At 42.2% G+C, this 14,892-nt stretch overlaps 1 protein-coding gene across 2 annotated transcripts in view; it reads left to right on the forward strand.

Annotated features, from left to right (window-relative positions):
- The first annotated feature begins 319 nt into the window (after positions 1 to 319).
- The window catches only part of BRD7 (bromodomain containing 7), a 25,746-nt gene continuing 11,173 nt past the window's right edge, over positions 320 to 14,892 (forward strand). The window contains exons 1-6 of one of the 2 annotated variants that reach the window (XM_015818921.1): positions 320 to 400; positions 2,512 to 2,720; positions 3,703 to 3,832; positions 4,272 to 4,329; positions 5,072 to 5,216; positions 7,017 to 7,127. In XM_015818921.1, the coding sequence (XP_015674407.1) occupies positions 343 to 400; positions 2,512 to 2,720; positions 3,703 to 3,832; positions 4,272 to 4,329; positions 5,072 to 5,216; positions 7,017 to 7,127 (711 nt within the window). In that variant the 5' untranslated portion in view covers positions 320 to 342. Of the gene's footprint in view, positions 401 to 2,511; positions 2,721 to 3,702; positions 3,833 to 4,271; positions 4,330 to 5,071; positions 5,217 to 7,016; positions 7,128 to 9,109; positions 9,495 to 10,473; positions 10,604 to 11,044; positions 11,103 to 11,781; positions 11,927 to 14,093; positions 14,205 to 14,892 lie in introns of those variants that run through there. The other variant, XM_015818913.1, reaches the window with a different exon arrangement.

Here is a 14,892-nt window from a genome sequence, read left to right on the forward strand (position 1 = left end):
AGAAATGCAGAGTGACACACATTTCTTATTCGCCTTTGCCTCACCTCTCCGCGGCAGCCACCCCCGCCGCCGCTGCACAACCTCAGGGGGCGCCGAGAGGGGCTCCCCCGGCGTCTCCTTGCTTTCCCCCCGCCCCCTCGAGGCCGGCTTCCCTCCGGCAGCCGAGGCCGGTCGGGAACGGGGCGCACGGAGGGCCGTCGAGGCGCGCAGCGAAAGAGGAAAGGCGGGAACCCAGCAGCGCCATCTCGCGAGCGCCTCGCCGTTTCCCCCCCCTCCCGGCCCCGCCCCCTTGCTGCTCTCGCGAGAGCCGGGGGAGCGCGAGGCTGACGTCACCACCGCCCGATGCGGGCCATGGGCAAGAAGCACAAGAGGCACAAGGGGGAGAAATACCCGTATGAAGGTACCGGCGCCCGGGGGGGGGAGGGAGAGAGAGCGGGGGCGCCTCCCTGGGGGGGAGGGAGGGAGGAGCAGGTGCCGCCCGGGAGGCTCGATCTGTCAGCGCGATTCCCCTTCAGCCTTCGGGGGAACCAGGCATCCCGGAATCCCCTGCCAGAAGGGACTGCAGCTCCCAGAATCCCCTGCCGGAAGGGACTGCAGTTCCCAGAAACCCCTGCCAGAAGGAACTGCAGTTCCCAGAATCCCCTGCCAGAAGGAACTGCAGTTCCCAGAATCCCCTGTCAGAAGGAACTGCAGTTCCCAGAATCCCCTGCCAGAAGGATCTGCAGTTCCCAGAATCCCCCGCCAGAAGGAACTGCAGTTCCCAGAATCCCCTGCCAGAAGGATCTGCAGTTCCCAGAATCCCCTGCTGGGGGAGACTGCAGTTCCCAGAATCCCCTGCCAGAAGGAACTGCAGCTCCCAGAATCCCCTGCCAGAAGGAACTGCAGTTCCCAGAATCCCCTGCCAGAAGGAACTGCAGTTCCCAGAATCCCCTGCCAGAAGGAACTGCAGCTTCCAGAATCCCCTGCTGGTGGGGACTGCAGCTCCCAGAATCCCCTGCCAGAAGGAACTGCAGCTCCCGGAATCCCCTGCCAGAAGGAACTGCAGCTCCCAGAATCCCCTGCTGGTGGGGACTGCAGCTCCCAGAATCCCCTGCCAGAAGGAACTGCAGCTCCCAGAATCCCCTGCTGGGGGGAACTGCAGCTCCCAGTATCCCATGCCAGAAGGAACTGCAGTTCCCAGAATCCCCTGCCAGAAGGAATTGCAGCTCCCAGAATCCCCTGCTGGGGGGGACTGCAGNTCCCAGAATCCCCTGCCAGAAGGAACTGCAGCTCCCAGAATCCCTTGTCAGAAGGAACTGCAGCTCCCAGAATCCCCTGCCAGAAGGATCTGCAGCTCCCAGAACCCCATCAGAAGGAACTGCAGTTCCCAGAAACCCCTGTCAGAAGGAACTGCAGTTCCCATACACACACACACACACACACACACAAAAAAACCCCACACAATTTCATGCCTTTGTATCTCCATGCATATCTATCCATGTCCTTGTTAACTTAGATCTGTGTCACATCCGTATTATATACAAACCTGCCCAGCTTTTCTCTTCATTGGAAGAGAAAACTTTGAAGTGAAATTGAATTTTGGAGCCAATCCCAAACATTTCTAGCCTCTTTATGACAGCAATTTATTTGTGGCTTTGTGTACTGAATTGTTCATTTTTCTCAAGTTATTTTGGAAGAGAGGCACATAAATATTTGGAGCACACTTTTGAATTCAGGAGGGAATATCACACTAAGCAAATGTGGTTTAGAGCCATGCGAACATTTGCCTCTGTGTATATAATGATGATAACTTTGGCTAGTGGTATTGCGAATGGTTCAGCACTGCTGCTTGAGCATTCAGATCATAGAATTAAAATCTGTGTCAACCTCAGTGGATCAATGTATATTCTGGTATGACTGGCTGAATTACTGCTAATTTCCAGTAGTAATTTGAAACATTGAAAGCAGATCTGAGGTCTGCCTTATGAGGTCTTCATCTGTTAATAGTTCCATCTTTAAGCATCATAACTACAGATAGTCTTTGACTTACAACCACAACTGAGCTCAACATTTCCATCGTTAAGCGAGACATTTGTTAAGTGAGCTTTGCTGTGTTTTACCACCCTCCTTGCCAGGGTTCTTAAGTGAATCCCTGCAGTTGTTAAGTTAGCAACACAGTTCTTAGATGAATCTGGCTTCCCCATTGACTTTGCTTGTACGAAGGTCGCAAAAAGGGATCACAGGATCCCAGGACACTTCACAAATATGAGTCAGTTGCCCAGCATCTGAATTTTGATCACATGACTACAGGGATGCTGCAACAGTTGTAAGTATCGGTATGAAAAAGGGTCATAAGTCACTTTTCTCAGTGTGGTCGTAACTCCGAACCATCACTAAATGAATGGTTGTTAAGTCGAGAACTACCTGTAATGTTCCTCGTTTTTCAATTCACAATTGAATTGGTTAAGTGTTAACGTTGCCAATATTTAGAAAGTTAAAATGGGAGTTCTCCTTTTATCTGTTTTCCTCAAGAATATGTGGAGAAACCCTTAAAACTTGTCTTGAAAGTGGGAGGAAACGAAATCGCAGAACTATCTACTCAGAGCTCAGTGCACGATTCGTCCCTGTATGACGACAAAAGTGAACATGAAAAACACAAAGACAAGAAAAGAAAGAAAAGGAAAAAAATGGAAAAACAAGTCCCCGGTGAGGAAAAGGAAAAAAGAAAGAGAAAAGTAAAGGTAATTATTAGAATGGTTACTTGGTTTATTTTAAGAGCCGTGGTGGCAGCAGTGATTAGAATGCAGTATTGCAGGCTAATTCTGCCCACTGCCAGCAGTTCGATCCTCACCGGCTCAAGATTGACTCAGAATTTCCATCCTTCCAGGGCCGGTAAAATGAGGACCCAGATGGTTGGGGACAATAGTCTGACCGCTTAGAGAGGGCTGTAAAGGACTGTGAAGCAATATATAAATCTAAGTCAGGGGTCTTCAAACTTGGCCCTTTTATGACTTGTGGACTTCAACTCCCAGAATTCCTCAGCCAGGCGTGCCTGGCTGAGGAATTCTGGGAGTTGAAATCCACAAGTCATAAAAGAGCCAAGTTTGAAGACCCCTGATTTAAGTGCTATTGCTAAGTGCTATTAAAATGTTTTTTAAAAAATGTATATTTATGCCGGATTGTGTTTGAGATTATTAAGTGGGGCATGAAAATAACCCAGAACAAGCTTGAAAAGACCAGAAAGTCTCCCTTTCAAATATTGGTTAAATTTAAATTGGGGAAAAAAATAGATACGGTACTGTGGAAAGTTCTTTTATTTCAGAGAAGACGCTTGTGGAGAATTTGTGACTGCTAGGCTGAGGCCCCCATCAACTCTGGCCTTGTTGCTACCTGCTGGTTTGGGATTCAGTATCTGCAAGCTCTCCATTTTCCAGATACCCGCAAACTTTTTATATAGGAAGCAGCCTAAATGTCTCTTAATAGAAATAATTTCCACGAGCAAATTGTCTCTAACCCGCTACGACTCGGCTTCCTGTACTCCTGTGAGCAGAGATCCTTTTAACATTCATCAATATCCTAATTAATGCAGCTTCGGTGATTTATGTCAAATATTACAGATTAATATTGACTTAAGCCTTGCATAAAGAAGCTGCAGTTAATATTTTGCAACCGGTTGCCTTGATCTTTCACAAGCATTTTTTATGTATTTATTTATTTCTTCAGGAAGATAAAAAGAAGCGAGACAGAGACGCTGTTGATAGCGAAGGAGAAAGAGAACTGAAATGCCAGTCTCCTTTAAGATTGGAAGTGCCGCTTGTGAAATCGCTAGCAAGCAGTTTAGCAAAGCAGGAAGGTAAAAAAAAATATGCTATTTTTCTTTCTAAGTGCTATGCAATTTTTCTGTTTTTGCAGTAAAAAAAATCGTTAAAAAATAATGGTACTAAGCCATAACTACTTGTGCAAAAACTGGTAACAAGATAAATCCTAAATAAGCACTGCACCAACTATACTTTGTTGTTTTCTCCAGGATGTTTCTGTGTTGTTGTTTTTTCTGCCTGAAACACATTGGCAAATTCCCCTAAAATTAAGTAAATGTTATTCCCCTGGAGAAAGATCCAGACGAAACTCAGGATATGGTCACTGATGGGGAAACTTTGTTAAAATAATGAAGGATAAACAGACTTCTTAAATGTATCTCATTGTCTTTGTGATAGCCCATTGTCACTGTTTAATACTTTGTTTCCATCGAAATACAGAGAGTTTTTTATGTTTTGTTTCCCTTTTTATCCTAGAAGTGGAACAGACACCCCTTCAAGAAGCTTTAAACCAGCTTGTAAGACAACTGCAGAGGTGAGTTTTGTGTATGAATGCTGTTGCTTATAGGAATTGGTAAAGAGGTGAATGCTTCAATGATATCAGTGGTCAATGATATCAGTGAATCATAATTGCATAATTACACATACCACTTATAACACCTGCATTTAATATTTGCTTTCTCTCTTTAAAAAAAAAGGTTATGGCAGTGTTTGACTGGTAATTGTGCTGCATTTATAAATCGCTTACTCTGAAATAACCCAGCTATTAATAATCTTATTATTATAGACATGTGGCCTTTAGAGTATTTTCCATTTTGCAAAACAGATCACATTTAGAGGAGAGGAAAATACTTTGCAACTATATAGTGGCTTTGCATCAGAAGCTCTTGATATCAAAATGCATCATTATATTTGAAGGACAGGTATCAAAATCCTCTATAGTTTAGTTTAGAAATCTCAACCACATTTTAATCGTATAATCTCCGTATAAAAAGTAGGTATAGCGGGGTTGGGGACAGAGATATTTCTACCGAAAAAAACTTTTTTTAAAAAGAAAGAAACAAAAAGAAAGAAAGAAAGAAAGAAAGAAAGAAAGAAAGAAAGAAAGAAAGAAAGAAAGAAAGAAAAAGTTGGCATAAGGCCAGATCTGCTTCTAGTTTCATCTTAGTTTTTCTACTTTCTTTTAAGATGGAGTCATGTCTCCTTTTTTAATAGTAACCTCTGTTCTTTGTTATAGAAACGAAACATGAAACGCTGTTCTTTTCATTTCTTAACAGAAAGGACCCCAACGCTTTCTTTTCATTTCCTGTGACGGACTTCATCGCTCCTGGTTACTCCATGATCATTAAACGCCCAATGGATTTTAGTACTATGAAAGAGAAGATAAAGAATAACGGTTACCAATCCATTGAAGAGCTAAAGGTGCTTATAATTTATATCCTAGCTGCAGAGAGAGGATTAAATGTCAACACTTGCCAGCTGTCGCAGCGGTGATGATGGGCAGAGTTTGTCAAAACATGCCTTTCACTCGGAGAGTGAACTTCCATAGTTTATGAGCAAAGAATCGTTTTAAGAATTTTTTTTTTCCTTTCCTTTGCTTGGCGAAAGCCTTTGTGGATTTCTTCAGTAGTGCTTTTGAAAGAACAATTTGCAAGAGGTTAGAATTGGGACGGATGGTTGCAGGAGGAGAAAAATTGAAAAGCCGAAACCTGGTTTTAAGGTAGTCCCCGACTTACAGCAGTTCGTTTGGTGATCGTTCAAAGTTACAACGGCACTGACTGTTTTTTTCCACACTTACAACGGCTGCAGCATCCCCGTGGTCACGTGATCAAAATTCCTGTGATCCCCTTTTGCGACCGTCTGATAAGCAAAGCCAAATGGGGAAGCTGGAGTCACTTAACTTGTGGTTACTAACTCAACACCTGCAGTGATTCACTTAAGAACTGTGGCAAGAAAGGCCGTACAATGCGTCAAAACCCACTTAGCAAATGACTCACTTAGCAACAGAAATTTCGGGGTCAGTGGTGATCATAAGCCGAGGACTCCCTGTATTAGAGCTTGGGGTAAAGTAAAACAAGATGGCTGAGGTTTTATGTAGACTTAAGCAGAACCTTTTTTGTATGTTTGTCACATTCATAGATCAGTAATACATAATACATAATAACTGCAAAAGTTCATTGACTGTCCCCAGTCGCTCTTCTGCGATATGCTAAAGGATTAAGCGGTTGAAATTTCAAACAGAAATTATCCACTCTGAATAATAGGAAGAGAAAAAAATATTTGACTTTTGTCTTTTTCTTAAGAGGAGGAGAAAGATTGGGAAATCGTTGCACATAACGAGCACTAAGTGTCTTATTTTTTCCTTTTGCATTGCCATTACGGCTTTTTTTGAATAAATAATAGCTTTATTGGAACAATGGCAAACGCGTGTGTGTTAAACTTGCCTCTTTCCTCTTTCTGAGCACGGCTGGTTAAAATGCCTGTCTCCCCGCCACCCTTCTATTTGTACACATTAAAGAGAAATGCAAGTCTGTTGTGGTGGTGCATTAATGCACCCAGCCTGACAAAACAACTCTGTGATCTCTGGGGAGAACTGTCTGCGACGAACGCCGCCTTTATCGGCGCATTAATACCAAAGTGTAAAAATCAGAGGTCTGTCACAAGCACTGCTGGCATCACATCGGCTCTGTCATCTCAGAAACTCATCAGCTGCTCACCAACATTTCGCAAGCGGATGTCGAAAGAGAAAAGTCTTAAATCCCACCCAAAGGTTGGGCCTGTCATTCAAGCTTGAAGGCAACGTGGAGGGAGCAGCTGTACAGCACCCTCTGGATAAATCCTTCCTTTTCACACATTTTCTTGCCTGCCGTAAGAAGGAGTTGAAAATAAAAGGATCGCAAAAAGGGATCACGTGACCCCTGGGGACTCTGCAAGCGTCGTAAATACGAGTCAGTTGCCCGGCGTCCAAATTTGGATCACGTGACCCTGGGGATGCTGCAGCGGTCATAAGTGTGAAAAACAGTCAACACAAAACATTTTTTTTAGTGCTGTTGTAACTTGGAATGGTCAGTAAATAGACAGTCGTAAGACTGTGCTGTCAGGAGATTTACTTTGTTTAATTTGTCTAAACAATGCTTTCTTTCTATTAGCTTGACGTGAATTTTCCAGGCAATATTTCCAAAGTTGTGTGCCTCATGTGCCTTAATTTTTCTATTTATACAGGACAATTTCAGACTGATGTGTACCAATGCTATGGTCTATAATAAGCCGGAGACTATTTATTACAAGGCTGCGAAAAAGCTCCTACATTCCGGAATGAAAATACTCAGTCAGGTAAACCGATGGAGGGGAGAACAAAGTTTGAGAATAATAATGTTTATTGCTATTTGGAGTACAGATTATTTATAATGTGAAGTATTCGACTTGCTGGCATGCTATTTGAAATGCTGCCTTGCTCCTGGGGTATACAACTGCAGCTGATTTCATCTGCAAGAAACATTACAGTCCTAAATACGCTTTCAAAAAGTCAGTCCCGCTGATACAAATAGGACATTTGAGTAAATTCGTTTGAATTGTGTTGCAAAACATGCTTTACAGCAGTGTTTCTCCGCCATGGGGATTTTAAGATACGAAGACTTCAACACCCAGAATTCCCCAGCCAGCACAGCACAGCTGGCTGGCTGGCTGGGGAATTCTGGGAGTTGAAATCCACACATTTTAAAGTTATCAAAGCTGAGAAATATAAGGAACGGCTGCTGGAATTGGGTATGTCTAGTTTAATGAAGAGAAGGACGAGGGGGGACATGATAGCAGTCTTCCAATATCCCAGGGGTTGCCACAAAGAAGAGGGAGTCAAGCTATTCTCCAAAGCGCCTGGAGGCAGGACAAGAAGCAACGGATGGAAACTAACCAAGGAGAGAAGCAACCTAGAACTAAGGAGAAACTTCCTGACAATTAGAACAATTAACCAGTGGAACAACCTGCCTCCAGAAGCTGTGAATTCTCCAACACTGGAAGTTTTTAAGAAGAGACTGGACAGCCATTTGTCCGAAATGGTATAGGGTTTCCTGCCTGAGCAGGGGGTTGGACTAGATGACCTTCAAGGTCCCTTCCAACTTTACTATTATTATTATTATTAAACACTGCTTCACAGCATTTAATTCTTGGGATCATCTATTTGGAGGAAAGGAAACCATTATGGNTGGGGGGGACTGCAGTTCCCAGAATCCCCTGCCAGAAGGAACTGCAGCTCCCAGAATCCCTTGTCAGAAGGAACTGCAGCTCCCAGAATCCCCTGCCAGAAGGATCTGCAGCTCCCAGAACCCCATCAGAAGGAACTGCAGTTCCCAGAAACCCCTGTCAGAAGGAACTGCAGTTCCCATACACACACACACACACACAAAAAAAAACAAACCCCACACAATTTCATGCCTTTGTATCTCCATGCATATCTATCCATGTCCTTGTTAACTTAGATCTGTGTCCCATCCTTATTATATACAAACCTGCCCAGCTTTTCTCTTCATTGGAAGAGAAAACTTTGAAGTGAAATTGAATTTTGGAGCCAATCCCAAACATTTCTAGCCTCTTTATGACAGCAATTTATTTGTGGCTTTGTGTACTGAATTGTTCATTTTTCTCAAGTTATTTTGGAAGAGAGGCACATAAATATTTGGAGCACACCTCTGAACTCAGGAGGGAATATCACACTAAGCAAATGTGGTTTAGAGCCATGCAAACATTTTCCTCTGTGTATATAATGATGATAACTTTGGCTAGTGGCATTGCGAATGGTTCAGCACTGCTGCTTGAGCATTCAGATCATAGAATTAAAATCTGTGTCAAGCTCAGTGGATCAATGTATATTCTGGTATGACTGGCTGAATTACTGCTAATTTCCAGTAGTAATTTGAAACATTGAAAGCAGATCTGAGATCTGTCTTATGAGGTCTTCATCTGTTAATAGTTCCATCTTTAAGTATCATGACTACAGATAGTCTTTGACTTACAACCACAACTGAGCCCAACATTTCCATCGTTAAGCAAGACATTTGTTAAGTGTGGTTTGCTGTGTTTTGCCACCTTCCTTGCCACGGTTCTTAAGTGAATCGCTGCAGTTGTTAAGTTAGCAACACGGTTCTTAGATGAATCTGGCTTCCCCATTGACTTTGCTTGTACAAAGGTCGCAAAAAGGGATCACAGGATCCCAGGACACTTCACAAATATGAGTCAGTTGCCCAGCATCTGAATTTTGATCACATGACTACAGGGATGCTGCAACAGTTGTAAGTATCGGTATGAAAAAGGGTCATAAGTCACTTTTCTCAGTGTGGTCGTAACTCCGAACCATCACTAAATGAATGGTTGTTAAGTCGAGAACTACCTGTAATGTTCCTCGTTTTTCAATTCACAATTGAATTGGTTAAGTGTTAACGTTGCCAATATTTAGAAAGTTAAAATGGGAATTCTCCTTTTATCTGTTTTCCTCAAGAATATGTGGAGAAACCCTTAAAACTTGTCTTGAAAGTGGGAGGAAACGAAATCGCAGAACTATCTACTCAGAGCTCAGTGCACGATTCGTCCCTGTATGACGACAAAAGTGAACATGAAAAACACAAAGACAAGAAAAGAAAGAAAAGGAAAAAAATGGAAAAACAAGTCCCCGGTGAGGAAAAGGAAAAAAGAAAGAGAAAAGTAAAGGTAATTATTAGAATGGTTACTTGGTTTATTTTAAGAGCCGTGGTGGCGGCAGTGATTAGAATGCAGTATTGCAGGCTAATTCTGCCCACTGCCAGCAGTTCGATCCTCACCGGCTCAAGATTGACTTAGAATTTCTATCTTTCCAGTGTCGGTAAAATGAGGACCCAGATGTTTGGGGACAATAGTCTTACCGCTTAGAGGGCTGTAAAGGACTGTGAAGCAATATATAAATCTAAGTCAGGGGTCTTCAAACTTGGCCCTTTTATGACTTGTGGACTTCAACTCCCAGAATTCCTCAGCCAGGCACGCTGGCTGAGGAATTCTGGGAGTTGAAATCCACAAGTCATAAAAGAGCCAAGTTTGAAGACCCCTGATCTAAGTGCTAATGCTAAGTGCTATTAAAATGTTTTTTAAAAAAATGTATATTTATGCCGGATTGTGTTTGAGATTATTAAGTGGGGCATGAAAATAACCCAGAACAAGCTTGAAAAGACCAGAAAGTCTCCTTTCCAAATATTGGTTAAATTTAAATTGGAGAAAAAAATAGATACGGTACTGTGGAAAGTTCTTTTATTTCAGAGAAGACGCTTGTGGAGAATTTGTGACTGCTAGGCTGAGGCCCCCATCAACTCTGGCCTTGTTGCTACCTGCTGGTTTGGGATTCAGTATCTGCAAGCTCTCCATTTTCCAGATACCTGAAAACATTTATATAGGAAGCAGCCTAAATGTCTCTTAGTAGAAATAATTTCCACGAGCAAATTGTCTCTAACCCGATACGACTCGGCTTCCTATACTTCTGTGAGCAGAGATCCTTTTAACATTCATCAATATCCTAATTAATGCAGCTTCGGTGATTTATGTCAAATATTACAGATTAATATTGACTTAAGCCTTGCATAAAGAAGCTGCAGTTAATATTTTGCAACCGGTTGCCTTGATCTTTCACAAGCATTTTTTATGTATTTATTTATTTCTTCAGGAAGATAAAAAGAAGCGAGACAGAGACGCTGTTGACAGCGAAGGAGAAAGAGAACTGAAATGCCAGTCTCCTTTAAGATTGGAAGTGCCGCTTGTGAAATCGCTAGCAAGCAGTTTAGCAAAGCAGGAAGGTAAAAAAAATAATGCTGTTTTTCTTTCTAAGTGCTATGCAGTTTTTCTGTTTTTGTAGTAAAAAAAAATCATTAAAAAAATAATGGTACTAAGCCTTAACTACTTATGCAAAAACTGGTAACAAGATAAATCCTAAATAAGCATTGCACCAACTATACTTTGTTGTTTTCTCCAGGATGTTTCTGTGTTGTTGTTTTTTCTGCCTGAAACACATTGGCAAATTCCCCTAAAATTAAGTAAATGTTATTCCCCTGGAGAAAGATCCAGATGAAACTCAGGATATGGTCACTGATGGGGAAACTTTGTTAAAATAATGAAGGATAAACAGACTTCTTAAATGTATCTCATTGTCTTTGTGATAGCCCATTGTCACTGTTTAATACTTTGTTTCCATCGAAATACAGAGCGTTCTTTACGTTTTGTTTCCCTTTTTATCCTAGAAGTGGAACAGACACCCCTTCAAGAAGCTTTAAACCAGCTTGTAAGACAACTGCAGAGGTGAGTTTTGTGTATGAATGCTGTTGCTTATAGGAATTGGTAAAGAGGTGAATGCTTCAATGATATCAGTGGTCAAAGCTGAATCATAATTGCATAATTGCACATACCACTTATAACATCTGCATTTAATATTTGCTTTCTCTCTTAAAAAAAGGTTATGGCAGTGTATGACTGGTAACTGTGCTGCATTTATAAATCGCTTACTCTGAAATAACCCAGCTATTATAATGTTATTATTATAGATATGTGGCCTTTACAGTATTTTCCATTTTGCAAAACAGATCACATTTAGAGGAGAGGAAAATACTTTGCAACTATGTAATGGCTTTGCATCAGAAGCTCTTGATATCAAAATGCATCATTATATTTGAAGGACAGGTATCAAAATCCTCTATAGTTTAGTTTAGAAATCTCAACCACATTTTAGTCATATAATCTCCATATAAAAAGTAGGTATAGCGGGGTTGGGGACAGAGATATTTCTACCGAAAAAACTTTTTTAAAAAAGAAAGAAAGAAAGAAAGAAAGAAAGTTGGCATAAGGCCAGATCTGCTTCTAGTTTCATCTTAGTTTTTCTACTTTCTTTTAAGATGTAGTCATGTCTCCTTTTTTAATAGTAACCTCTGTTCTTTGTTATAGAAACGAAACATGAAACGCTGTTCTTTTCATTTCTTAACAGAAAGGATCCCAACGCTTTCTTTTCATTTCCTGTGACGGACTTCATCGCTCCTGGTTACTCCATGATCATTAAACGCCCAATGGATTTTAGTACTATGAAAGAGAAGATAAAGAATAACGGTTACCAATCCATTGAAGAGCTAAAGGTGCTTATAATTTATATCCTAGCTGCAGAGAGAGGATTAAATGTCAACACTTGCCGGCTGTCGCAGCGGTGATGATGGGCAGAGTTTGTCAAAACATGCCTTTCACTCGGAGAGTGAACTTCCATAGTTTATGAGCAAAGAATCGTTTTAAGAATTTTTTTTCCTTTTCTTTGCTTGGCGAAAGGCTTTGTGGATTTCTTCAGTAGTGCTTTTGAAAGAACAATTTGCAAGAGGTTAGAATTGGGACGGATGGTTGCAGGAGGAGAAAAATTGAAAAGCCGAAACCTGGTTTTAAGGTAGTCCCCGACTTATGGCAGTTCGTTTGGTGATCGTTCAAAGTTACAATGGCACTGACTGGTTTTTTCCACACTTACGACGGCTGCAGCATCCCCGTGGTCACGTGATCAAAATTCGTGTGATCTCCTTTTGTGACCGTCTGATAAGCGAAGCCAAATGGGGAAGCCGGAGTCGTTTAACTGTGGTTACTAACTGAACACCTGCAGTGATTCACTTAAGAACTGTGGCAAGAAAGGCCGTACAATGGGTCAAAACCCACTTAGCAAATGACTCACTTAGCAACAGAAATTTCGGGGTCAGTGGTGATCATAAGCCGAGGACTCCCTGTATTAGAGCTTGGGGTAAAGTAAAACAAGATGGCTGAGGTTTTATGTAGACTTAAGCAGAACCTTTTTTGTATGTTTGTCTCATTCATAGATCAGTAATAATTACATAATAACTGTAAAAGTTCATTGACTGTCCCCAGTCGCTCTTCTGCGATATGCTAAAGCAATGGTTCTCAACCTTTTTAATGCCGCGACCCCAACCGGTCGTAAGTCAAGGACTAAACCGGTCGTAAGTCAAGGACTAAACCGGTCGTAAGTCAAGGACTACCCAACCGGTCGTAAGTCGAGGACTTTCCCTGCCCGGGAGCGCCGCGCATGCGTGGTTCCTCCCCCTGAGGCGTAGCTGGCAAGTGGCAGAGATGGAGCAGGCCGACCACCAGCTGGCCCAGCCCAAGGGAGGTAAGGCACCCGCCGGAAAAGGGGAAAAAAATGGCGGACAAAAAAAAGGCGGACAGCCTTGCTTGGCGACCCCCGTGAAATGGTCGATCGACCCCAAATGGGGTCCCGACCCACAGGTTGAGAACCACTGTGCTAAAGGATTAAGCGGTTGAAATTTCAAATAGAAATTATCCACTCTGAATAATAGGAAGAGAAAAAAATATTTGACTTTTGTCTTTTTCTTAAGAGGAGGAGAAAGATTGGGAAATCGTTGCACATAACGAGCACTAAGTGTCTTATTTTTTCCTTTTGCATTGCCATTACGGCTTTTTTTGAATAAATAGTAGCTTTACTGGAACAATGGCAAACGCGTGTGTGTTAAACTTGCCTCTTGCCTCTTTCTGAGCACGGCTGGTTAAAATGCCTGTCTCCCCGCCACCCTTCTATTTGTACACATTAAAGAGAAATGCAAGTCTGTTGTGGTGGTGCATTAATGCACCCAGCCTGACAAAACAACTCTGTGATCTCTGGGGAGAACTGTCTGCGACGAACGCCGCCTTTATCGGTGCATTAATACCAAAGTGTAAAAATCAGAGGTCTGTCACAAGCACTGCTGGCATCACATCGGCTCTGTCATCTCAGAAACTCATCAGCTGCTCACCCAACATTTCGCAAGCGGATGTCGAAAGAGAAAAGTCTTAAATCCCACCCAAAGGTTGGGCCTGTCATTCAAGCTTGAAGGCAACGTGGAGGGAGCAGCTGTCCAGCACCCTCTGGATAAATCCTTCCTTTTCACACATTTTCTTGCCTGCTGTAAGAAGGAGTTGAAAATAAAAGGATTGCAAAAAGGGATCACGTGACCCCTGGGGACACTGCAAGCGTCGTAAATATGAGTCAGTTGCCCGGTGTCCAAATTTGGATCACGTGACCCTGGGGATGTTTCAGCGGTCATAAGTGTGAAAAACAGTCAACACAAAACATTTTTTTAGTGCTGTTGTAACTTGGAATGGTCAGTAAATAAACAGTCGTAAGACTGTGCTGTCAGGAGATTTACTTTGTTTAATTTGTCCAAACAATGCTTTCTTTCTATTAGCTTGACGTGAATTTTCCAGGCAATATTTCCAAAGCTGTGTGCCTCATGTGCCTTGATTTTTCTATTTATACAGGACAATTTCAGACTGATGTGTACCAATGCTATGGTCTATAATAAGCCGGAGACTATTTATTACAAGGCTGCAAAAAAGCTCCTACATTCCGGAATGAAAATACTCAGTCAGGTAAACCGATGGAGGGGAGAACAAAGTTTGAGAATAATAATGTTTATTGCTATTTGGAGTACAGATTATTTATAATGTGAAGTATTCGACTTGCTGGCATGCTATTTGAAATGCTGCCTTGCTCCTGGGGTATGCAACTGCAGCTGATTTCATCTGCAAGAAACATTACAGTCCTAAGTATGCTTTCAAAAAGTCAGTCCCGCTGATACAAATAGGACATTTGAGTAAATTCGTTTGAATTGTGTTGCAAAACATGCTTTACAGCAGTGTTTCTCAGCCATGGGGATTTTAAGATACGAAGACTTCAACACCCAGAATTCCCCAGCCAGCACAGCACACATTTTATCCACACATTTTATCCACACATTTTAAAGTTATCAAAGCTGAGAAATATAAGGAACGGCTGCTGGAATTGGGTATGTCTAGTTTAATGAAGAGAAGGACGAGGGGGGACATGATAGCAGTCTTCCAATATCCCAGGGGTTGCCACAAAGAAGAGGGAGTCAAGCTATTCTCCAAAGCCCCTGAAGGCAGGACAAGAAGCAACGGATGGAAACTAACCAAGGAGAGAAGCAACCTAGAACTAAGGAGAAACTTCCTGACAGTTAGAACAATTAACCAGTGGAACAACCTGCCTCCAGAAGCGGTGAATGCTCCAACACTGGAAGTTTTTAAGAAGAGACTGGAC

This window comes from Protobothrops mucrosquamatus, unplaced genomic scaffold (genome assembly GCF_001527695.2).
Source record: "Protobothrops mucrosquamatus isolate PMUCROS unplaced genomic scaffold, P.Mucros_1.0 scaffold_144, whole genome shotgun sequence".
In the NCBI taxonomy this organism is placed as follows: domain Eukaryota; kingdom Metazoa; phylum Chordata; class Lepidosauria; order Squamata; family Viperidae; genus Protobothrops; species Protobothrops mucrosquamatus.